We start from the raw sequence: 24,832 nt of genomic DNA on the forward strand, positions 1-24,832 counted from the left end.
TTATGACATTAAGTAGTGATGGTGGAGCACCTTCGTTGTACTTCCGTGTTTCTCTCTGTGGGGTATTTGGGGAGTGTGCGAGAGTGTTTGTATTATTGAACGGTTTGATATGTTTGGACATTTTTTTACTCCCGTGATTTGAATTGATGTGAGCAAATTACGGTCGAAGGCTAACGTGCCAATTTTAAACAAAGGATACGAAAAGCCAAGAATATGTCTCAGTCATGGATAGGTCCTGAGCTAGACGTGTCTCCCAAGTGTCCTCAATTCATTCTGTTGTTTCAGATGGATTATCTGCAACGGCCGTATGCATAATGTGACCGGACTAAAACAGTTCAAATTCACGACAAGATGTGTGATTTTGTGGGACCGGATGAGAATATACAAAAGGGGGCTAGAGAAAGAACTGATGACATTGGTGGTTAGAGGTTGGGTGCGTGGGATGTCCCTGAAATGTGGAAATGTGGAGTTTAAGTCACAAAAAGTGAAAGTAGGATCGTTGCAGATTTTCGGTTGTAATTGTTAACAAATAACACATTTCTCTTCTTCCTAAGATTCAAATACATATCTCAAAAAAAAAAAAAAAACGTTTTCAGCGTACAAAACTACAAAAAATGTACTCACACATACAAAGTACTGTCTATACTGTAGCTACGTTATTAGGCTAATTAAAGCTTTCTAAATCTAGGCCTGCCGTGAAAAGTATTGATATCAAAATGAGGCCAAATTACAACAAACAAAAAACTATCTTAGCTTACACAAATTGAACGAGCTTTATTTCAAAGCAATGTTACCAAATGTCTCTTAAATTAATTCATTTAACTTGGTGATGCTGTCTTTCTTTTTGGCACTTTGAGCACTTTTATGTTTTTGCACTTATGATTTGAGTAAACAAAAATATTTTTTGGCACATCTCAGCACATTGGTCGTCATTTTGGCATAAGTTCCCTTCCAATACACAGTGTGCGGGCTCAGCCCCATTAAGGTAATTTTATTGTTCTACAAACATTTATTTTTCTTATTCTTTTAATTTCTCCCATTTTTTGTATACCTTGTACATATCCGTCTGTCTGTTTTGTGTGGCTTACTGTGCGGTTGGAATGACTTTGGCTCAGAATACGCTGGGCGAGGAAGCAGAGCCGCTTCCTGTATAGTGAACGTCTAATAAAAGCATATCTTTTTGCTGTGAGAGAGGGTCTGTGTGAGCCAACATTCAACTGCAGCACAGAAGGCAAGTAGGCATATGTATGGTGTTCTTGTTGCAGTGGCGCCATGTATTATGGAATCATTATACAAGTTTGTGTTTTCTTTAAATATTTCAACTTAGGAAAGTGAATTTTCAATAACTATTTATATTAAATTGTGTATGATCAATTTTATGTTTCATTTTCAGTGGAACTGTGGTAGAATGTGTTCATCAGTTTTAACATGCAGGGAACGCTCAGAGTTAGAGCGTTTTAAAAATAGCTCGATATATAATATATCTATAATATTATTTCAGTATTCATTCTTGAACATTGTATCTATATGAATAAGTACAAATGTTTCTATATATAGTGAATGTCTTGTTAGGGTCTGTCAAGAGGTTTATTATTAATGTGATTCTGTTCTTTTTTAAATGAACAGACATCTATTTTTTGGTATCTTTTTAAATTAATATTTATTTGCATGTATTTATTTACATTATTTACATTTAAGAAGCAGAGATACTTTCTCATCATCCATAAGGAGATATGAATGGGGCATGGTGCTTCTTTGTCATTGGCTGTTGCCAACTGTTAGGTGAGTTTAAAAAGCTTTATTATCAAATGCTGCTGGTGCAAAGCTTCTCTTGCTTTTTTTGTGTAGGGTTTCGGGTCAAATCAAGGCCACATATAGGGGTATTTGGGGGAGATATTTGTTGGGTGGGTTTGGTTGGAAGAGATACTCTGAATCCATGCAAAAGTTAGGGAACTGGTTTTTAGGTGTAAGTGTAAATGTGTGATAAGCGTGTTCTTAACCGAACATTCTAATGCTGATCTTACGACCGCCACTGGCAACTGAAAGCAACGGAGTTCTAGAACACTGATTTAGAATTTTTTAAAAACATTCCAAAATATCTACTTTTCAGAGGGTTGACCTCTGTTACACTCAGGAAGAAGGAGCGAGGAATGAGTTGCACAATGTTACATAACTGCACTGACAGAATCTTTCCACATAACTAATTCCCCAACACTACAGCTGACAAAATGCCATGCTTCCACAGTTAATTTTATGATTAAGATTTAACATGCAGAAATGTTGGTGGAGACCATGGAGACATTTTGTGCCGGTCTTTAGGCTTTACACGGCTCTATGTTATATTTTGAAGGTGCTCTGTGTGCTGAGTGGTCAGCCTTCATGCCTCAGACCATTGAGGCTCTGGCTGGCTCCTGTGTACTGATCCCATGTCAATTTGAAGTTCCCGAAAACGAAGTTGCCAGACTGAAGAAACCAGCCAATGGGGTGTGGAGGAAAGGGTCGCAGTGGTTTACGGGCGGTGTTGATGTATACAACTCATCACATCATCAGAACATCCTTCAAGGAGAGATCACTGGGGACCTGATACAGAAGAACTGCACCACTATCCTGGATGCCATTCCTAGCAATTACACGGACGAGTACTATTTCAGAATCGAAACTGGTTTCATGGCAACCTTTGGCAACAATGTCAGCATAAACGTCATAGGTAATCATGACCTATTTATTTTGCCTATCATTCTGATTCTTAATTATAATAAGTAATCAGCCACCATAAGGAAACGAATGTACTCTGTGTTTGCAGTTCTTATGAAATAATCTCAGATTCAAAGCCTGCGACCAACATGTTCTTATACAAAATGCAAATGTGTTATAACTTGAAATTGTTTTTTCTATTTTATTTTTTTTCTGTTTCCTTTTTTTGGTGCTGTTGTCAACAAAATAATTTTCACGAAACAGACTAATTGGTCAAATTAATCCCAGTTAATTGGAAGTAAGTGCATGACCTGCCATCCTGAGTCTGTACCATCTCCTGCAGCCTCTCCACCCAAACCCCAGGTGACCTCAGTGGGTGCAGTAATGGAGGGGACCCCGGTGAATCTGACCTGCACGGCGTCAGCCCCCTGCCCTCGGCTCCCCCCAGCCCTGACCTGGTCCCCCCCCGAACTGGGGCACGGCGCGAGCGCTCTACTGGGGAATCCGGACGGGACCCGATCCGCGTCTTCCACGCTGAGCTTCGTGGCCTCGCGTCTCCACCACGGGCGGATTGCGTGCAGCGCTGACTACCCCCTGCAGCTAGGGGGCGGTAGCAAGCGAGCAGAGGAGGCTGTCACGCTCAATGTCCTGTGTAAGAGGCCTGACCCAAGCTGTACACGTTGCACTCTACTCTACAAAGCTGGGCCCTTACTAGAGCTACACATCGCAGCCAGAATGATTTTCTGTTAAGATTAAACTTTATGGAGGGGCTTCAATAGGGTCCTGTGGTGGGTTTGAACAAATCCAAATGTGACCACAGATAGAATGCATTAGTCACTGGTAGCCAAACGCATCTTGCTAATGTGTCATTCCTCTTTTTGATTTGTTTCAAATTTCATTTGACCCAAACTGAACACAAGGCTTAATATTGATGAAAATATAAATGTGATATTTAAAATAAGCATTCATTTGTAGGAAATTTAATTCTGTATGAAAGGATAAAGTATTTCGCAACAGTGATATCGATGATAGGAAATATCACACCTCCTTTTGCACCTTCACCCAGATGGCAGGAAGTGCAAAGTAATCTTTCAGAGGCAATGGGTCAGAAGAGGCAATTTTATTTTCAGCAAAGGAGAGAGTGGATATCAGCCACACAATCTGATATGTTTCGTCATTGTGTGCTCGAAACATTTACTATGATTCATGGGGGATTTTTGATGTTGCAACAGGAACTGGTGAAACAGGCAGAATCTGATACAGTTTTGGCGAATCGGAACATAGATTTCACATTGACTAGAAAAGGGGAATAGTCTCACCCTAAAATATGAGCAGAGATCATTGCACGGCTTTTGTTCCGATTTCTGGTGGGATGTCTGGTGAAAGTGCACTGGGGAACAGCTGGAACCGAAATATGGGACTGCCTTTTTTTTTTTTTTTTTCAAAAATAAAAGAAAAATCGAGAGTATATGTGAGCAGCAGTGTAGTATGATGGATAATGACCCGGGCTTGTAACCTAATGGTTGCCAGTTCGTTTCCCGGTAGGACACTGCAGTTGTACCCTTGAGCAAGGTACTTAACCTGCATTGCTCCAGTATATATCCAGCTGTATAAATGGATACAGTGTAAATACTATGTAAATGTTGTGTAAGTCGCTCTAGATAAGAGCATCTGCTAAATGTAATGGTTTCCAAACCGTGATCTTCAGAGGCAAGTATAAGTTGATAAAAGATCATCCATTGTCATTCTCCAAGGAGACAGGAGGCTAAAAGGGAGGTGGCAGACAGGGATGGTCCTTGTTGAAACAACTGCACACCCTAGTACTTCAGGCTTTTATATTCGGCACCAATGCTGGGTGCACAAGAAGCTATGGCGATTGGGATGTCAGCCCATGTTGGAGATGACACTAGCAGTGTTAAAGGTACACTGGGAAAACGAGGAAACACGTGTTTGTTGGATATATTGAGGCAGATTATATTAATGCAATGCAATAATTGAATGTTTATGCTGCAAACATGCAAGTAACACAAAGATATCCTAGTTTTGCTGGTTTAGCCTAACTGATTACTAAAGTTGTTTGAATTTGATTGATTTGAATTTCTCTCTCTCTCTCTCACCTAACCCTACCCACTCAATCACTCACTCATTCATCCTCTCACTCACTCACTCACTCACACATTCACTCTCACTCGTCTCCTCACTCACTCATCCTCTCACCTATTCACCCTCTCAACTCACTCGCACACTCACTCACTCACTCACTCATCCTCTCACCTATTCACCCTCTCACTCACACACTCACCCACTCACTCACTTCCATGCTCACTCACCCAGACTCCCCAAAGGGCACCTCTGCTACAGTGAGTCCCTCTGAACTGGTTCCCGAGGGCACCACCGTCAGCCTGAACTGCACTAGCGATGCCAACCCGCAGGTGGCGCACTACTCCTGGTTCCGAGTGAAGGATGGGAAGGTGACAGCGGTGGGGTGGGAGAGGAACCTCACCCTGGTCATGACTGAGAACCACACGGGCCTGTACCACTGCGAGGCCCAAAATGAGCACGGGGGGCAGAACTCCACCGCCGTACAGCTGCGTGTGCAAGGTCAGTGTGGGAGCGCGTTAATCACAACGGCACACTTCACTTCAGTCCATGTTCCAGATTTCTAGAGGGTTCCGGGTTTTACTCAGTGCAGTTATTAGAGCTGCTTTAGTCATCCTGCTTTTTTGATACAGACACCGGGTTTTGCTCAGGGAGAGGGGGCTTGAGGTGACAGGATTTCGGAATTTGGATTAGTGAAGTACCAAACAGCACTGGAGCCAAAGCCATTGACTACCATTATGCGGTTATCATTTGAGCTCATATGTATATTTAATAAAACTATAAAACATGTAATAAATAAGCATTACTGAAAGACTAAAGTATCAGTCTGCTCAGTTTTGGTCGTGGATGACCCTGATGGCCTCTGTGGAGTATTTCATGCAGAGCTGTATGGTGCACTGAGTATCTTTTGTTTGCGCAGGTGCAGGTGCGGCACCGTGGATTTGGGGGCCAGTGGGGGGAGGGTTCCTACTGCTTTCCAGTCTGTTGATCTTGTGCATCTGTAGGTAAGTCACATTAATTCCAATAGGGCTGAAATCTGGCGATCTGTGAGTGGATACTGATTGCTACCTTCTTGTCTCCCTTCTTGTGGTCACTGAAGGGGGAGGCATCAATTAGACACTAATTGTTCTTCATTAGAATTTTTTTTTTTTTTACATATAGTGAAGGACGAATTACCCGCTAATATTAATCACCCTCTTAGGCCAGAAATAGCTACTGTATGTATGCCCTTAAAAATAAATATGCTGTAGCTATTCACATCCCAGGAATGTCAATCGAACTGACTAATTTATTTTTAATTTACTGTGCAGTATGAACTGTGTGTCAAGTAATTCCAATTGAAAGAGGTTCCATTTTACATGATTGCATTACAAACTGCAGTTGCAATCATATGAATGAAATCAGTTGTCTCCCATTTGCTGAGGGTGTGAAAACCTGAAAGCATTTATGTCAAATGGATATTTACTGACAGCAAATGGCAACAAGCCAAACCTCCATTGTGTTAAAATAAGTTTAACCATACAATTATGGTAGAGCACATAATCAACAGCTTTAAATAATTTAGAGATTGGCTATGACAAAAACCAGCGTACACAGTGGTGTCCCAGGACCAGGGCTGAGAAACACTGATCTAGATAATTCCTTCAGCTTCATTGTGCAACAGTGACTCCTCTGGTTGAGCCTTGTAGTGCATAACAGAATAATGAATATTAATTTGTCAGAAGTTTCTGATATGATTGGACAGCGCTACACCAAAATTGAAGATAAATATTAAAAATAGGAAGCCACAAAATTGTTTAAATATGTATGCATTTTAGTCCAAAAATGAACTACTCTCAGCAACTTAAATTAATTTTATGTTTCTTTACATGAGTTTTAATAGTTAATAACACAAACCATGTGTCTTTCAGGCAGCGAAAGTTACCAGACCCTGTTGTCATGAAGGTAGGAAAACATGCACACACACACCCTTGATGTCATGCCCATCTTCAGAGTAGATACACTCTTGCAAGCTTGCAAGCTTGTGGCCATATTCAGTTAATTCAGTGCTGCCCTAAGCATATGCCTGTACTGCATAAAGACGATACTGTGGGTGAATTTTACTGTGAATTCTACGATGCTGTGGGTGATATTTTTATTTCAGTTGTCTATATAAGGCACTAATAAACTTCTAATAAAAACAAAAGACAGTCAAGCTTCCCGCTGAATAAGAGAACCATTCTCTGCAAGTATGAACAAAAAAGATTTCTATTTATTTTTGTGCTGAAGTCCAGGAAGAGGTTATACAAAAAGCAAGCGTCTAAATAACTAAACGCATTTACAACGATAAAGCTTGCCTTTTTTTTTTTACTCCTGTTTCTCAAACCGGCCTGCTTGTTTCAACATCGATGTTTCCACAGGAGCGAGGCGAAGACGACTCCCCGGTGTATGAAAACATAAGCACAATGACGAAGCTGGGTTTCGCAGAGAACCAGCCCAGAAAAGATCTGGACGAGGCTGCGTACAGCAACCGTGAAACGCTGAATCCGGGCGGGACTGTCTGCATGAGCAACCCGTCTGGCACAGCGGAGAGGGATGACCAGCTGTACGCGAACTGCTTCACTCCCTCCAGGCCATAGCTTGGCGCTCGAGTCAGAAGAGCCCGTCTGTGCTGCAGCTGATGTTTTCTACCGTCACTGAGCAACCAAGTCTCCTCCCAGTTCCCTGTACCTAGTAATGGACACCACTGCTTTACTTACCTTGTATGAACCTGCATAGAAATTTCACACTATCCACCTATGCAAAGCTAGACTTTGATCTTCATCACGTACCACCAACTTCAACAGATGCACGCGTTAACCAGGCAAATCATTTGTTTCGTTGCCAATGTGGACACACTCCCAAGGTCAGTTCCCTGTGTCTATTTTGACTTAAGTAAATGTATTTTGAATTGAGCAAATTGAACAATTGGTCGTTGTGCTTTTCGGGTCATGGAATGACCTCAAGGATATTTGAAAGCTAGATGTCCTGGTTCCCATGGAACACTGCAAGGCCTTACTGAAAGTCTGTTCACTGTGCGCTTTTACCTGGGTAGGTAAAGGTAATACAATATTAGCAATTAACCGATGTTATATTTTAATTTTGTTAGCATTGACATTTTGCCTGATTGTTTACTTAGGCTGACTCAGCCGTCTGGTCACATCGTGCCAGAAATAGCTATGAAAGTCACTAAGAACTTTTAGGAAAATCTTGAATTATGTTTCACTGTTCATTCCATTAACTTTGTCTAGAAGCCTGTTAGAGATTAAAGTTTTACGTGAATATATACACACAGGAACTGTAGCAATGGAATTCATTCATGGGTACATAGAATTAGAAGGCAGGGTTTCATTGAGTGTAGGGTTTCCATACTTACTATAATTTAGAGAACTGAAACTGAAAAATGGTCTTGAATCAGATATAGAATCAGGTATGTTATTAGTAAAACACTTTTTGCTTATAAAAAGTAGGGACCATCCCTGCTTTCTTCAGTTCGGGCTTGTCCATCTTGTTGTGTGTAAGAGCCGGACTCTTTTTGCGGCAATACATCCCATTTCTTATATCGATATACCGTGTTGTGCCTGGCTATTGTAATAGGAGAATTTTCACTGCTCAACACACCTGTACCAGGTATTTTTTTTAACTTCCGAAGAAAATTTTTTACATTTCCAATCTGTCCAGCAGAGGGCATCACTACATTATCAAGTCAGGAAACGGAAGATGTCTTTTTCATCCAGCAGAGGGCAGCAGAGTCAAATATTTGAAATGGGATAAATGGCTGCATTTGATGGGAATCATCAGGTGCCCCACGTTGCTGAGTATCCGGGCTTTGGAGGACTAAATGTGCCAAAATTAAATAAATAATTAAATAAATAAATGTTGAATTACATAAATAAATAAATACTTAATTTTATTTCGAAATAATTAAATAACCTCATGGCTATTTAATTATTTCATGTTTTATTTCCGAATGGCTTTTTAAATTTCCGAACTGCCTTTTTCATTTCATAATAACACTTTTCCAAAATGGTAATACAGTTTAGTGATGTATGAAATACAGCCATTTACCTCATTTCAAATGTTTGACTCTACTGCCCTCTGCTGGAGCAAAAAGATACTATCCGTATCTTCCGTATGTGAAGACTGGATGCATTCTAAAGCCAACTACCGGAGGTCAGAGGTCCTGCATTGTACCATATTCAATCAGTCATCGATTTCCTGGTTGTAAAGCTTCCTTTTATCCCTGCTTTATATGTATTATAAAACGAAAAAGATAATACTTATAGATGATAGTAAATTAAAGAAAAAAGTGAAAAGACAATGCGTAAAGATATCGGAAATGATAACGATAGTTATCCTGCTCTGGTCACTGAGAGAACACAGATTGCAGAGCACGAGGGACCAAAGAGGTGGGGACTGAGAGGAACAGGAAGTGAGAATCATGTTTAAAAGAGCTGAACCCTCTTACGGATACACACACACACACACACACACACACAAACAGGCATGCATAGGGCTACCACTCAGCTACTCTTCCTCTCCATCATCTTCCTCTTTGCACTGCCAGGTAGGTCTCGTCTCTCACACTGTGTACTGAATACTGGAACATTGTAGCAGTGAGACTGTCTGCGCCATAAACTTGAATCATTGAGTTATACTGAAATTTGGAGTTTACATATATTTAAATGACTATAATGAAATTAAAATTATTTTTTTGTAATTTAAAATATTATCTGAGTACAATTGCTTCTCTTTTTACTTGCCCTAAGCAAGTTTACTTTCTTACAACATTAATTTTCGATGAATAAAAATTACAGTTTAAAAAAGAATTTATGAAGCCACAAGAAACTATGGTTGTCTTCAATTCATGGCCGTTTCTCTTTTTGTTTCTTTAAAAAACATTTTCATTGACCATTGCACTGCATGCTCCTTTCTTTCTTATTGACAAAGCCATTGAAACCAATTCATGTATAAAGTCTTTTTCATGAATCTGAACTGATGAAAATGTAACGTTTGTGCATTGTGTATTTGTGCAATGGAATCCACGGTACATTTCCAGCACAGTGAATTGCAGTTGAGAGCATCATTGTTACTCTCAGGAAAACCAGAATGTAGTCTCACTATAAAGGCCCATTTATAATCACTAAAAGCAATGTCGGAGTGTAGCACAGTGGGTAAGGAACTGGGCTTGTAACCGAAAGGTTTCCGGTTCGATTCCCGGGTAGGACACTGCCGTTGTACCCTTGAGCAAGGTACTTAACTGAAATTGCTTCAGTATATATCCAGCTGTATAACTGGATACAATGTAAAAATGCTATGTAAAAGTTGTGTAAGTCGCTCTGGATAAGAGCGTCTGCTAAATGCCTGTAATGTAATGTAAACCCAAAAAATAACAACCTGTATTTTAATAGTTAATATATTTTTGTAACTCTCTAAAAGCAACAAAATTATGATTCATTCCCCACATCAGTATGCATGATATTCTAAGTAAAATCAAGCCTTCACATACTTTGCATGATTGAAATAGCTCTGAGTTTAAACTGGATGTGAAGTGTGCAATGGTATTTTTCTGTAGGTGTGAATACTCTCACAGAAAAAGCTTCAACCCCACTGTAAAATGTGCTGTGTTCTTTATTGTGGTGAGCAGAGAGGTTTAGCCACAGGAAATAATGCTGTTCTGCAGACCGTAATGGTAAAATTATATACTGTGAGTGGAAGGAGAGCACACCTGTTTGTTAGCTCTTTTGCACACATTATTTTCTGGGGCTTCTCAACCTGTGAAGGTACTGCCATCCAATGAGTATGTTATAAAATATATTGGCCTTTTTTCATGCAACAGTTAGCTTCCACAGGCTAATATATATATATATATATATATATATATATATATATTTTTTTTTTTTATTTATTTTTTTTTTTAACCTGTAACAGGCTTAATGTATGATGGTGTTTGGTGTATGCATGCTGCTGTTTACTTATCTATGTGTTGTAGATGCAGTGTACCATGGCGCTCTCCATTTCATAACTGCCAGGTCACGCACACACAGTTGCATTTTATACACGAGAGGGGGCTGGACCTCCATAGCTGCACCTAGGCCTCATGTCTGGTGTCCAATTTTCGAAAATCATTCAGAAACTCCTATCGTACCTTTGCTCGACTTGTCTATCTGTGATTGTGAGTTAAAAATGAATTTACAAAAAAATAAAGTTTGCATCTCCAGCCCCACCCAAATTTTGGAATGTCCAGTTCACAAACCATGTATAAGAATGCACAAATACACCCTTGGTGCTGGTGTAATTTCCTCAATGGTGGATGTTAGCTACAGTAACTATTTAGCTTGTACAGCCTTGGCCAGCATGCTAATAATGGGTATTAATGTCCAATGCAGATCATATGCGAATGAGCACGCAGTTATGCACTCTTAACCTTGTATCCACTAAAACAGTCAATACCATTGATGCACATACATCGTTCTGGTAATGACACCCGTCTCGGGTTGTTCTCTGAAACACACAGTCCCAGCCAGCTGCTTCTTTTCACACCTCAAACACAAGCTGCGCACACTCGTCAGAGCAGGGGTGGGGGAAAGACCCATTTATACGCGTGCGCAGAGAGCCAGCTGGAAACTCCTGGATGGGTTGCTCAAGCAATGAATAGTGCTTTCCCTGCCAACTGAATATCTCCCATGCTGTATATCCCTTAGGCCAGGGGTTCTCAATCTTATCCAGAAAGGGCTGGTGTACATGCAGGCTTTTGTCTCAACCAAGCAGTAACACACCTGATGCCACTAATTGAGGTTCTCAGCAAAGACTCTAGTGGTTGATTAGTAGAAGCGGGTGTGTTACTGCTTGGTTGGAACTAAAGTGTACACCCACACCGGCCCTTTTGGGGTAAGACTGAGGACCCGTGCCTTAGGCAAAGCAATTGTGTGCGCCCTGCAGTGCTGGCCACTGTCAGACGGAGCGGGTCGGATTCGAATTGGTTTGTGGTGCTTACTGCACTTTACTGCAGAGCTAGCAAGAGCTTTAAAACATCCCCAAACGCCCATTTTCCCCAGAGTGATGTACATCTCCACTTCTGTATGCTGCTCTGGATAAGAGTGTCTTTGTGATTGTCATTCAGTGTAATATTAGGTAGCTGTTTTGTAGGTGACTTAGTTAATGCACCTGTCTTAACTACTGCTTGTATTTTTGCATAGAATGCGTTGCTGCTGTTCTCGTTTGTGTTAGTGCTAAACAGTTTAACCTTCAGGGCCCAAGTTGAGCTATGCGGTTGTTCCCTGCACTTGGACCGGTACTTCTCTCTAGGGTTTTCGTCATACTTGTTCCTGGTTATAGTTATACACTTTGTTGTATGTCGCTCTGGATAAGAACGTCTGCCAAATGCCTGTAATGTAATGTAATGTAATGTAATACTACAGCTGAAAAACAGTTTTTATTATACTTGGTGGTAATGGAACACATCTCTGAATAATCTGGATCTTGACACTTGTCTTTTTGAATGAACGCAAAAGTGGGGTAACTGCAATGCAGGTCCTGAGTGTAAATGTTTTTCATCTCACTGTTTGCTGGTACCATTATTTCATGTTTTTTTTTTTGTATTATGTTACTCTTATGTTCTTATGTGTTTATCTTCTGTCTGTAAAGGTATTGTGGGTGTGACTGCTGATCTGTCTAATAAAAGAGATTTCAATGATATGAGGCTACGTATAAGTAAAGGAAAAATAAAATATGACAGAATATCATTTCACCAAGACTGCTTTAGGTGGACCAGATAAGGATGGGATGTACTTTATTCAGACAGGGGAGAAAGCAGAGAGAGTAACAGATACAGAGGGGATCTCAAATCAGAAGTCAGCTGCCTTATAGACTGAGGTTTACTCCATTGTGATGGTAAAATGAACCCAAACTGATGAAGTGTGTGTTTCTCTCTGCAGGTGCTGGTGGTACAGTGAGTAAAGTAGCAGTGCAGAGAGGAAGATCTGTCACCATTCCCTGTCACTATGATAAGAAATATGAAAAGCATGTGAAATACTGGTGTCAGGGGTCAAAATGGAATGCATGTCATACTCTAGTACGCACTGACTCTCCAAAAGTCGAAGGTGAAACATCAATCACTGATGACCCTACACATCATGTCTTCGCTGTTACCATGACAAAGCTGAAGACAGGGGACTCTGGATACTACTGGTGTTGTGTAGAGATCAATTGGGGTGGAGATGAGGGCACATATCTGTACCTGTCAGTCACTGCAGGTGAGATTGGTTCAGCACATAATACACTCAGTGAGACCTGCTTCCCAACCTTTTCATAATCATCTTCACTTCTCCTCATGATTTCCAACCTCACGCTGCACGGTACTTTCTACTGTAGACTGCTGCACTGGGGGTAAATGAGTGAACCATGCGGTTATCCTAGCAACACTGAGTTTTACCAAAACATATACAAGTGCAGTCATGTGTATTTGAAAATATCATTGTTACTCTGTAAAACTATTTAGGCTCTACATAAGGAATGAGAGTTGTGGTGGCATTTCTGGAATTTTTTTACAACCCACTCCCAGGCTAAATCCATGAGACTATGGAAATGATTTGCTTTGGTAATCAAGTGCCTTGTGCAGTTTGTTCTGATTTTGGGATTTTGAGGGATTTTTAACAGATACAATGTTTTATATTTCTGTTTTAATTCCATGTTTTTAATTCAGGCACTCCTGGACTCTGGGTTGACCAGCAGGAGATGACTGGTGTGGAAGGGGGCCATGTCAGTGTGCAGTGTCACACTAATTATCCAAGCAGCATGAAGAACTGGTGCAGGGCTGAGGGCTCCTGTGTGGAAGTGAATTCCGCTAAATCTGGAAGATCAGAGATCAAAGATAACCGCTCTGAAAATGTCTTCATTGTGACAATGAGGGAGCTGAACAGGGAGGACACAGGCTGGTATTGGTGTGCTGCTGGAGAACTACAGATCCCTGTACACATCACTGTCACTCAGAAAACTACTACTACCACAGTCACCACAAGTAAGGAACTTAAATTAAACAAACCTGTAAGACAATGGATTTTATCATAGAATTTTAAATGGTCTTTGCTGTCACTTTCTGTCAGTGAGGGTTGAAAAACAGGTGTGACAGGGTGTGAATGTCATGGTGTTTTCTCCGTTTACTCTTCATAGCAACCCAATGTGCAACATCAACACCACCATGCACAGCAACCACATCAGCTACAGCTGAAGAGCCTTCAACCTCAAAGCAGTTAGCAGTCACAATACCTCGGTCATCTATTCCACCCACTACCACTTACAATAAAAGGTAAGATATGTATGAAGGAAAAGCCCGCTAAATATTCAGCCTTGTATCTTTTTAAAAAAGAAGTTAATAATAATAAAATAATAATAATAAAAGTAACATAGTTTATAAATGCTTAAAAGGATGTTGGACCACCATTATTTTTAATAAAATGACTGCTTTTCCTGACAAATGTGCCCCAGAATTCATTCCTTTTTTAAAGTCAATGAGGCGTCCTCCTGCAGTTACTCTAAGGCTGTGTAAATATGATCAATAAAGAGCACAGTGTCAGATACTGAAAGATGATTGGCTCAAAGAAACAGGAGTTTTTTTTTGTTATGGTGTCTGTGGTGCAAAAAACGCACACTGTGTGTTAACGTGACCACTGAATCTCATTTTGACATTTAAAATGCGGGTGTAAATAAAAAAGTAAAAGAAGGTAAGTTTTGTATCTTTACAAATATATTTTTATAAAATATAATGTTATGAAACCAGGTATTCAACTAAAATCCAGCATAATTTCAGAGCAGAGCTTCTCATTTCTTTCAGCAGAAGTAGTACTGGAATCCCGTAATGTGGATATATGACCCTAAAGCATGCTGCTGAGTTTAAATTTCAAGCACCCTGTTGCTATTGTTCAGTCTTTCAGACCTCACATTCGTTCTGATGATATCAGGGATACTGTTGCTGGCGGCAGCTGTTGCTACCATTACCTGGAAGCTGTGGAAGAAACACAGTGAGTATCCATATGAAGCATGTTGGGTGTTGAAGTATCATTTGGATGCTGTGTATATGATCAGCACACTATTAGTGAATACACTGAATACACTGAGTCACAAGAATTCCACAGGCAGTAGGGGCTCTCATGGGGGGGATGGGGGGTCTCACAGCTCTGTCCTGATCGCGCTCTCTTATCCCAGCTCATCATGTGTCTCCTCACAGAGAGCATCAAGGTGAACGCAAGAGCAAGAGAGGACAGGAGGAACGAGGTGACAGTACGTCGGTTTTTACACTCTTCTCTCTGCCGAGAAAGCTGAGGGTCAATGTCAGACACAAATCATTCAAAATATGAGCTGAGCCACAGAATGGAAAAGGACAAATGGTAGTCCTGTGGAAAAAATTATTGCCTACAACAAAATGTGAAGGTTCTTTATTCATATGAAAGAAGTTCATATACAGAAAAGCTGCACTTACCAAATTAAATTAAATTCAGAACAATCTTAGATTGGATACTTCGAGCCACACAAAGTTTCTGGTTGAACACGTAGAACTGGGAACCTGCAAACATGAAGCTAAGCCTATAGACACTAGCTCTATTTACACAGAACGACTACTATGATTTATTTCATAGTAAAATGTAGATATTGCTTTTTCTTAACTCTGTAGCTTGATGTCCTTTCTCTTGGAAATGAGCTCACTTGCTTGTTCCTGGTCCACCTGTTGAATGGCCCTACTGTACTGTTTAAAAGGCAGAGGTCTGTACAGATAGACCAGCCATTATGATGAGTTTCTCGTTGTGTCTCTCTCCTAGCAGAATGTAGACCCTGAGGATGAAGTGACCTACAGCACAGTGTTCACCAAGACACGGTCATCATCACACAGAATGAGTCCACCTCAGTCACAGGTTGGGTAGCGGTTGGATTTCTCACACATTTACAAAGTGTCTTTGCAGAGAATCACTCACAAAATTCAGTCTCATTTCTTCCTTCCTACAGATGTTTAGAGATCCTGTCTTTTTCAGATTTTGTTTTCTTGGATAAAATTATAGGTATAGCTGTGTAACAAGTTCCTAACCCAAACCCTAGATACTGTTCTTCCCTCTGGATAAAAGCATTGGCTAAATGATTGTAATGTGATGTAAACTCTGGTCAGTAACAGAAACTTGTTCCCTCTTACTGTCCCAGTCATCTGAGAGCTCTGCAGATGAGGTCATTTACTGCTCAGTCGTCCTGCAAAATCCACAGGTAAGACTGTTCATCATATTTCAGTGTCAGATGCACAGGCAGCAGATATCAGTAAGTAACCTGGCACACAATAGGAAAGGTGAACATGTATGTATGATCACTAGTCTTTTAACCTTGATTTACATCTTCAAATGTCCACACCCAAAACACAGGGTGTCAATTACAGTGTGCTTAGCTGGAGTTCAAATCTCCACATACCTGCATTACCACTGGAACAGCTGTTTAAGTCTGAGAAATAAGAATGAGCTGTTCAGGTTTCATGCAGTTATGTGGTCTAGGGGTTTCAAACTGAGGTTTAGTCTGACCCACAGAATATTGAAAGGGAGATGTTTGTATACCTCTCAGTAAAGTTCATTTTTAGTGACTAAAATACTGTGTATGCATGTCCTCTTCTGTACAGGCCACACACTCCCCTAACCAGTCTCCAGCAGGAACAGCCGATGATGTGATTTACAGCTCAGTAGCCCAGCAGAAAAAATAGGTATATTTAGGTGGATTTGCACTTTTTTCATCAGTTGAGAAGATCATTCTTTTTGCTTCCAACACATAAGAAGTAAGAGTCCGTAACTACTGTTGTAACTAAAAGCAGAAACTGCTGTCATATGGCATCTTTACTACCTCTACGTTCCCCTGATATTTCTCTCTTTCTCTCTCATTTCAGTGATTACAGACACATGGTGGCTGTCGTAAAGGGTTCACACTCTACTGTTTGAGTAGCGCTAAGAATAATCACAACTGTTTGACCGTCTATTCCTCTGTGGGGTTTTGGTTCCTGAATGTCAGATCTTCAGTGAAGCAGGAACTTCTTGCATGGCAAACTCTATCTGCAAATTCTACTCATATTCCACTGATGGTTTAATTTCACACAGACCGGGACATTCAGTAATTATGACCACACAGGTTTCACCTGCCAATATTAAATACATATAAACAGTGTAGGCTGATATTAAAGAAGTTGTAAGCTTTGCAGCGCAGTATAGAAATAGTAGATCTGACTGACTCAATGCCTTTGGGTGTTCATTTGGGGCATTTATTCTTCATGCTATTCTTAGCTATTTCTGATGTAATGTGACCGGAGAATAAATCACCCTTTAACAGACAAGTAAAGCGTCAGATTACGAGTAATTAGCAGCTTGTTCTTGGATTAAAGCAAATTCTGGGCATAATACTCTGCAGTTTTGCTCTTTGCCCAAGAAATATCAACCCCTTAAATCATATAAGATACTTATCTCAAGGCTCTGTGACTCATGGAAGTTGCATTTAATTATCTTTATAAACTTTCCTTCATTCCTTTCACTGTTTTTAGGACCTTTTTTCATTGTTTAACCCAAATTATCTTGATATATGTATGTGTGAATGTTCCCTTTCAGCTCAATAGGGGGCAGCAATGAGTTTGATGACAGTCCCGAAAGCAATTCTGTTTACATCACTGAACTGTATAAGAAGAGTTCATTGGTTTATATGCACAAGGGAAGAGTCCCGGATGCTCTGCAAAGTGAAGAACCTGAGGATTCCCATCAAATGCAGCCATTTAGCCCATTTCAAATGTTTGACTCTGCTGCCCTCTGCTGGATCAAAAAGGATACTTTCAATTTCCTACGTAATAATGTACTGATGCACTCTGCTGGACAAACTAAAAATGTTCATATCTTTGCTAGATGATTAAATTAATGTGGTATAGCTGACTGGCACAAAAAAAGTATAATTCTAAGTTGTTCATGTCTTCATGTATGTGAGAACTCTGGATTCTGCATTCAAAAGACAACAAACTGGGGAGCTCAATATTTACGACATGCTCAGAGGTCCTTTGTTGTATCATATTCAATAGGTCAGAGATTTCTTGGCTGAAAGCTGACTTTTATCCCTGTTTTATATGTATTATAAACTTAGAAATATAATACATATACATGATAATAAACAAAACAACTAATAGTGAATAAATAATTCATAAAGACGCAGGAAATGATAATTATAGATATCCTGCTCTGGCCACTGAGAGATCACAGACTGCAGAGCATGAGGGACCAAAGAGGTGGGGACTGAGAAGAACAGGAAGTGAGAATCATGTTAAAACGAGCTGAACCCTCTTACGGATACACACACACACACACAAACAAGCATCATGCATATGGCTACCACTCAGCTACTCTTCCTCTCCATCATCTTCCTCTTTGTACTGCCAGGTAGGACTTGTCTCTCACACTGTGTACTGAATACTGGAACATTGTAGCAGTGAGACTGTCTGTGCCATAAACTTGAATTATTGAGTTATACTGAAGTTTGGAGTTTACATGTGTTTAAATGACTGTAATGAAATTAAAATGATTTTTTTATAATTTAAAATATTATCTGAGTACAATTGCTTCTCTTTTTACTTGCCCTAAGCAAGTTTACTTTTTCATGAATCTGAACTGATGAAAATGTAACGTGTGTGCATTGTGTATTTGTGCAATGGAATCCACGTTACTTTTCCAGCACAGTGAACTGCAGTTTAGAGCATCATTGTTACTCTCAGGAAAACCAGAATGTAGTCTCGCTATAAAGGCCCATTTATAATCACTAAAAGCAATGTAAACCCAAAAAATAACCTTTATTTTAATAGTTAATATATTTTTGTAACTGTCTAAAAACAATAAAATCATGATTCATGTCCCATATCATTATGCGTGATATTCTAAGTAAAGCCAACCCTTCACATACTTTGCCTGATTACAATAGCTCTGAGCATTAACTGAAAGTGAAGTTGCTATGGTATTGTTCTCGAAGTGTGAATACTCTCACAGAAATAGCTTCAACCCAACAGGAAAATATGCTGTGTTCTTTATTGTGGTGAGCAGAGAGGTTTAGCCACAGGAAATAATGCTGTTCTGCAGACTCTAATGGTAAAATGATATACTGTGAGTGGAAGGAGAGCACACCTGTTTGTTAGCTCTTTTGCACACATTATTTTCTGGGGCTTCTCAACCTGTGAAGGTACTGCCATCCAATGAGTATGCCTTTTTTCATGGAAGCAAGAATTAGCTTCCACAGGCTGATATATATATATATATATATATAGTTTAATTAATTAATTTATTTATTTCAACCTGTAATAGGCTTAATGTATGATGGTGTTTGGTGTATGCATGCTGCTGTTTACTTATCTATGTGTTGTAGATGCAGTGTACCATGATCCTCTCCATTTCATAACTGTCAGGTCACTCACACACAGTTGCATTTTATACACAAGAGGGGGCTGGACCTCCATAGCTGCACCTAGGCCTCATGTCTGGTGTCCAATTTTCGAAAATAATTCAGAAACTCCTATCTTACCTTTGCTCGACTTGTCTGTCTGTGATTTCCAGGCTCTTCCTTAGAATTTTAAATGAGTTAAAAATTAATTTATAAAAAAATAAAGTTTGCATCTCCAGCCCCACCCAAATTTTGGAATGTCCAGTTCACAAACTATGTACAAGAATGCACAAATACACCCTTGGTGCTGGTGTAATGTCCTGAATGGTGGATGTTAGGTACAGTGACTATTTAGCTTGTACAGCTTTGGCCAACATGCTAATAATGGGTGTTAATGTCCAATGCAGATCATACGCGAATGAACACACAGTTACGCACTCTTAACCTTACATCCAATAAAACAGTCAATATGGTAAATGGACTGCATTTATATAGCGCTTTTATCCAAAGCGCTTTACAATTGATGCTTCTCATTCGCCAGAGCAGTTAGGGGTTAGGGGTTAGGTGTCTTGCTCAAGGACACTTCGACACGCCCAGGGCGGGGTTTGAACCGGCAACCCTCCGACTGCCAGACAATCGGTCTTACCTCAGAATCAGAATCAGAATCAGAATTGTATTTTATTGCCAAGTACGTTTACACATACAAGGAATTTGTTTTGGTCAACACACCGAGGCAGACATCTGCTCAGCTCCTGAGCTATGTCGCCCCCATATGTACAAATGACACCTGAACCAGCCACTCACAGACACCGTTGATGCACAGACATTGTTCTGGTAATGACACTCGTCTCGGGTTGTTCTCTGAAACACGGTCCCAGCCAGCTGCTTCTTTTCACACCTCAACCACAAGCTGCGCACTCGCCAGAGCAGGGGTGGGGGAAAGACCCATTTATATGCGTGCACAGAGAGCCAGCTGGAAACTACTGGAGCGGGTCGGATTCAAATTGTGTTTGTGGTGCTTACTGCACTTTTACCAAGTGAGCAGCCAGCAAAAGATACTTTTTAAAATCCCCATCTCCAAACGCCCATTTTCCCCAGAGTGATGTACATCTCCACTTCTGTACGCTGCTCTGGATAAGAGTGTCTCTGTGATTGTCATTCAGTGTAATACTACAGTTGAACAACAGTTTTTATGGTTGGTTTAAATGGAACACGTCTTTGAACAATCTGGATCTTGTCTTGTCTTGTCTTGTGTCTGTAAAATGAACCCAAAATGATGAAGAGTGTGTTTCTCTCTGCAGGTGCTGATGCTGGAGCTGTGTCCACAGTGAGTAATGTAGCTGTACAGACAGGAAGATCTGTCACCATCCCATGTCACTATGATAAGAAATACGAAAAGCAAGTGAAATACTGGTGTCGGGGGTCAGATTGGAATACGTGTCGTACTCTAGTACGAACTGACTCTCCAAAAGTCGAAGGTGAAACATCAATCACTGATGACCCTACACATCATGTATTCACTGTTACCATGACAAAGCTGAAGACAGAGGACTCTGGATACTACTGGTGTGGTATAGAGATCAATGGTGGTGGAGATGAGAGCACACGTCTGTACCTGTCTGTCACTGCAGGTAAGATGGCTGCAGCACACTCTGCACTCAGCGAGACCTGCTTCCATCGTCTTAATAACAGCATATTCACAGAACTTTTTTTTACTGTAGACTGCTGCACTGGGGGTAAATGAGTTAACCTAGTGGCTATCCCAGCAACACTGAATATAAATATGCTGGCATGTTTATTTAAATATACCTTTGTTACTCCGCAAAACCATTGGTTCATTTTAACTATACATGAGGAATGAGTGTGGTGGCAACATTAATGGTGATTTTTTTTTTTTTTTTTTGCAAATCACTCCCAGGTTGTGTTCATGAGAGTACAGAAATTATTAGTTTTGGTCTTTGAGTTGCTTGTGCAGATTATTTTGATTTTTGGATTTCGGGGGCAACTTCACAGATACAATTCTTTATGTTTTTGTTTTAATTCCATGGTTTTTTACTCAGGCACTCCTGGACTCTGGGTTGACCAGCAGGAGGTGATCGGTGTGGAAGGGGGCCATGTCAGTGTGCAGTGTCACTATGATGAACCGAGCAGCATGAAGAAGTGGTGCAGGGCTGAGGGCTCCGGTATGGAATTGAATTTTGGTAAATCTGGAAGAGCAGAGATCAAAAATGGCCGTTCTAAAAATGTCTTCATTGTGACGATGAGGGAGCTGAACAGAGAGGACACAGGCTGGTATTGGTGTGCTGCTGGAGAACTACAGATCCCTGTTCACATCACTGCCGCTCAAGAAACTACAACTACCACATGTAAGGAATTAAATTTTAAATGGTCTTTTCTGTCATACCCTCGCTGTGAGTGTTCAAAAACAGGGTTGTAAATGGCTTGTTGCAAATTTGTTTTCACCAACTGGTGCCAGCGCTGTATTATTGTGTAGACTGTAGTGTATCACTGGCTTGTACAGCGCAAGCTGGGAGTTCTGTTCTACTTTTGCATTGCAACAGTGTTGCAGAACACACACACACACACACACATGCACGGACGCCCACAAATAACAAATAACAATAAAAAATGGAGATAATCTTAAATAATAAAAATGGAGATAATCTTAATGAATGATTCATCTGTAGTTCTCCAGGGGGCGAGGGAGGTGGGGGGAGTGCTTTTGTAACAGAATTATTAATCTATTTCCATTCAAATTTCAGTCTGGACTTCGAGCTTGCTGACAGATGCCATCGCATCTCCCTCTGAAGCCCACAAGCAGTACACACTGGTCATCACAACAGAAGCACCTTTTACTGTGTTCGACTCTTCTACTTCCTATGTCCAGAAGCCCAGTTGTCCAGAACACGGAAGCCAGCCGTGTTCCAGGTGAGTTTTGTGTTCTCCCCTTAGCTTTTCCTCTTTCAGTGAGTGAGGCCAGTCTATGTCCATCCCCTCGATGTGTCTGTGAGCATCTTTCCCACTTCCTGTAAGCAGGCAGGTTGTTGACCATGAGACAGCAGCTGCACTGGAGCTCATTCAGTGCTTTTGCTGCCTGCAGATTAGAGTGTGCTGAACGAGACACACTGATGTGCAACCAGAGGCTTGGAAATAAATTCCAATGTGCGACACTGCTGAGGAGATAATACAGGAACATTATCTGTGGTGCGCTCACTGAATGACACTCAAACCAGTCTCTTCTGCGTAGTGCACCGACGAGCTTGGAACGGACTCTGGGGGCGCTACGCCACGCCGGGGTTGCTTTGGTGTTCCTAATATGCTCCGCCGTCGCCTTTTGGAAGATTTGGCGATACCGCAGTAAGTCGTGTCATATTCTATTATTAATTCAGTTTTCATTAAATTGGCACATGGAGGTTTACCGCTACCATAATCCACTCCGAAGCGCCAGAGTGACATAATGAAAAGTTCGGTAGATTTACCCACACAATTACAGTGCCTTCGGAATGTATTCAGACCCCTTTCACCTTTTCCACATTTTGTTACGTTACAGCCTTTTTCTAAAATGGATAAAAATCCATTTTTATTCTCACCAATCTACACACAATATAATGACGAAGCGAAAACAGAGGTTTTTGAAATTTTTGAAAATGTATTAAAAATAAAAACCTGACATATCACATTTACATAAGTATTCAGACCCTTTACTCAGTACTTTGTTGAGGCACCTTTGGCAAATCTTATATGAAACACTCTCGTGCCAAATGAGATTTTTTTTTTTTTTTACCATGAAAGATGTTAGTGTAGCTACTAAAAGATACACTTGGGCTTACACGACTGGAAGAAACCATTAGCAATAACAATAACAAGAACAACGAGAATACAATGAAATGCATGACTGGTTTAATGTTTCGGGGTAGAGGGGAGATAACTGTTGATTTGAAAATCGAATGTTCGTTTGTTGAACGGTTATTCTACCGTGCGTTTGGTGGGATAGGAGCGCAGCACTCGAGAAAGAATAGAGAAGTCGTGGGACGTTACGCAAATAACACCGCAGAGCCCTGCAATCTACTGACCATGGATGTGGTACGCAAAGTTTTTTTTTTTGTTTGTTTTTGATCAGTCAAAGTACTGGATTTCGTTTCCATATGAATTGTATGACGAAATTGTGTTTTCCCTTTTTTATTAGATGTAGAGTCGCTCTGATGTCATCATCACCAGAATCGTTCCAGCCTCAGCTTTAACGCCTCAATATCTGCACCTATCACCTGCCACAGTTTCTATCCTATTTTAATTATATGATGATGTTTATTAATAATTTTGACCATGTGCTCATCAATTGTGTTATTTTTATCTATGTACTGTAACAGGTTACACATATTTACAGAAGGTATATGCTATCTGCATTATGATATATAATTCCCAATGTGTTACTTACAATGAAGCCTGTTAAAAATTGGTTACAAACGCAAATAATAATTAAGTATTTCAGAATCCCAACTGCAATTCTGTTTACATCACTGAACTATTTAAGAAGAGTTAATTGATTTATATGCACAAGGGAAGAGGTCTCTATTTTTTACAGTCTCTGGTCTGGATGCTCTAAAACGTGAGGAACCCGATGATTCACGATTGGAACCGTTCCTCTCCGTGCTCAGAACTGTTCGGCCCTGCAGTGGAAAAGGGGCTAAATGCAACCATTCAGCCCACTTGAAATGTTTGACTCTGCTGCCCTCTGCTGGATTAAAAAGATACCCTCCATTTACTCACGTAATAATGTACTGATTCCCTCTGCTGGACAAACTGGAAACGTTCAAATCTTTACTAGGAGATTAAAAATCATGATATAGGTAACTGGCACAAAAAGAAAAATAATCTAAATATTATTATTATTATTGTTATTATTAATAATAATAATCTAAATAATAATAATAATAATAATAATCTAAGATCTAAGTTGTTCTTAGAGTCTTCATGGATATGATGACCTGCATTCAGAGGTCCAATACTAGCTTAGTTATCCTGTCCTGACTTCCAGTCAGCGATTTCCTGTCAGTAAAGCTTTATGCTATACAAGTAAAGAAAGAAAATGTGATATTTAACCTGTGTGTTTAGTTTGGGACAAATTTTCCCATTTTAAACTTTTAGTAAAGAGGAATGATATTGTTGACAGATGTATTTTATAACCAGTGACTAATCCTGTCTAAGTTTGGTTATTGTTTTGTGTTCCTGTGTGTTATTCATCATCTGTATTTGCTTTATGTCATTTTGCTGATATAGTTTCTTTGAATACAAAAAGATAAAGATGAAGAATAGAGAATGTCATTTTAAAACAAATACAAAGTGCTGGCTGGCATCATGGTGCAAAGAAAGTGTGTCAACATTATCGTAACTATGGTGATCTTCAAAACAGGGAATGCAGAAAACACATATTTATTGCATTATTTATTTTACCTGAAAAAAAAAATAAAAAGTGCCAACAGTTTACATTAGCCTCTTTGGTACAGAATATATTGTTCAATTTGCTCAATTCAAAATACATTTACTCAAGTCAAAAGAGACACAGGGAACTGACCTTGGGAGGGTGTCCACATTGGCAACGAAA

At 40.1% G+C, this 24,832-nt stretch overlaps 3 protein-coding genes across 8 annotated transcripts; all 3 read left to right on the forward strand.

The window, feature by feature from the left end:
- The first annotated feature begins 109 nt into the window (after positions 1 to 109).
- Positions 110 to 22,148, forward strand: LOC135253923 (myelin-associated glycoprotein-like). Of its 2 annotated transcripts, XM_064333771.1 has the most exons (9): positions 110 to 1,782; positions 2,351 to 2,707; positions 3,038 to 3,346; positions 5,029 to 5,295; positions 5,714 to 5,798; positions 6,705 to 6,738; positions 7,194 to 9,379; positions 15,630 to 15,724; positions 22,118 to 22,136. In XM_064333771.1, the coding sequence occupies exons 1-7, from the start codon at positions 1,734 to 1,736 to the stop codon at positions 7,410 to 7,412; spliced, it is 1,320 nt and encodes a 439-aa protein (XP_064189841.1). In that variant the 5' UTR covers positions 110 to 1,733; the 3' UTR covers positions 7,413 to 9,379; positions 15,630 to 15,724; positions 22,118 to 22,136. The 2 variants fall into 2 exon arrangements, with proteins under 2 accessions (XP_064189841.1, XP_064189842.1); XM_064333772.1 differs by lacking the exon at positions 110 to 1,782 and having other exon boundaries at positions 2,570 to 2,707; positions 3,058 to 3,346; positions 22,118 to 22,148.
- Positions 12,710 to 24,665, forward strand: LOC135253926 (uncharacterized). Of its 3 annotated transcripts, XM_064333778.1 has the most exons (10): positions 12,710 to 13,067; positions 13,517 to 13,831; positions 13,984 to 14,119; positions 14,737 to 14,831; positions 15,038 to 15,090; positions 15,627 to 15,719; positions 16,000 to 16,059; positions 16,460 to 16,540; positions 16,721 to 17,861; positions 24,228 to 24,665. In XM_064333778.1, the coding sequence occupies exons 1-8, from the start codon at positions 12,725 to 12,727 to the stop codon at positions 16,538 to 16,540; spliced, it is 1,176 nt and encodes a 391-aa protein (XP_064189848.1). In that variant the 5' UTR covers positions 12,710 to 12,724; the 3' UTR covers positions 16,721 to 17,861; positions 24,228 to 24,665. The 3 variants fall into 3 exon arrangements, with proteins under 3 accessions (XP_064189848.1, XP_064189849.1, XP_064189850.1); XM_064333779.1 differs by lacking the exon at positions 24,228 to 24,665 and having other exon boundaries at positions 15,645 to 15,719; positions 16,721 to 17,739; XM_064333780.1 differs by lacking the exon at positions 24,228 to 24,665 and having other exon boundaries at positions 15,038 to 15,084; positions 15,645 to 15,719; positions 16,721 to 17,739.
- Positions 18,046 to 24,665, forward strand: LOC135253928 (polymeric immunoglobulin receptor-like). Of its 3 annotated transcripts, none has more exons than XM_064333782.1 (7): positions 18,046 to 18,251; positions 20,547 to 20,861; positions 21,291 to 21,596; positions 21,993 to 22,158; positions 22,478 to 22,587; positions 23,225 to 23,313; positions 23,417 to 24,665. In XM_064333782.1, exons 1-7 carry the CDS (start codon positions 18,182 to 18,184, stop codon positions 23,420 to 23,422), a joined length of 1,062 nt encoding a protein of 353 aa, XP_064189852.1. In that variant the 5' UTR covers positions 18,046 to 18,181; the 3' UTR covers positions 23,423 to 24,665. The 3 variants fall into 3 exon arrangements, with proteins under 3 accessions (XP_064189852.1, XP_064189851.1, XP_064189853.1); XM_064333781.1 differs by having other exon boundaries at positions 18,046 to 18,242; positions 20,532 to 20,861; XM_064333783.1 differs by lacking the exon at positions 23,225 to 23,313 and having other exon boundaries at positions 18,046 to 18,242; positions 20,532 to 20,861.
- Positions 24,666 to 24,832: the final 167 nt, after the last annotated feature.

This window comes from Anguilla rostrata, chromosome 4 (assembly GCF_018555375.3).
Source record: "Anguilla rostrata isolate EN2019 chromosome 4, ASM1855537v3, whole genome shotgun sequence".
Classification (NCBI taxonomy): Eukaryota; Metazoa; Chordata; class Actinopteri; order Anguilliformes; family Anguillidae; genus Anguilla; species Anguilla rostrata.

Coding starts and splice junctions, on each gene's coding strand:
- LOC135253923 (XM_064333771.1), top strand. CDS start 1,734: ATGAATGGGGCATGGTGCTTCTTTGTCATTGGCTGTTGCCAACTGTTA. Junction 5,799..6,704: donor TTGATCTTGTGCATCTGTAG/GTAAGTCACATT, acceptor TGTGTCTTTCAG/GCAGCGAAAGTTACCAGACC. Junction 6,739..7,193: donor CAGACCCTGTTGTCATGAAG/GTAGGAAAACAT, acceptor ATGTTTCCACAG/GAGCGAGGCGAAGACGACTC.
- LOC135253928 (XM_064333781.1), top strand. CDS start 18,182: ATGCATATGGCTACCACTCAGCTACTCTTCCTCTCCATCATCTTCCTC. Junction 18,243..20,531: donor CTTCCTCTTTGTACTGCCAG/GTAGGACTTGTC, acceptor TTCTCTCTGCAG/GTGCTGATGCTGGAGCTGTG. Junction 22,159..22,477: donor GGAAGCCAGCCGTGTTCCAG/GTGAGTTTTGTG, acceptor TCTTCTGCGTAG/TGCACCGACGAGCTTGGAAC.
- LOC135253926 (XM_064333778.1), top strand. CDS start 12,725: ATGAAGTGTGTGTTTCTCTCTGCAGGTGCTGGTGGTACAGTGAGTAAA. Junction 15,720..15,999: donor TGAGTCCACCTCAGTCACAG/GTTGGGTAGCGG, acceptor TTACTGTCCCAG/TCATCTGAGAGCTCTGCAGA. Junction 16,060..16,459: donor TCGTCCTGCAAAATCCACAG/GTAAGACTGTTC, acceptor TCTTCTGTACAG/GCCACACACTCCCCTAACCA.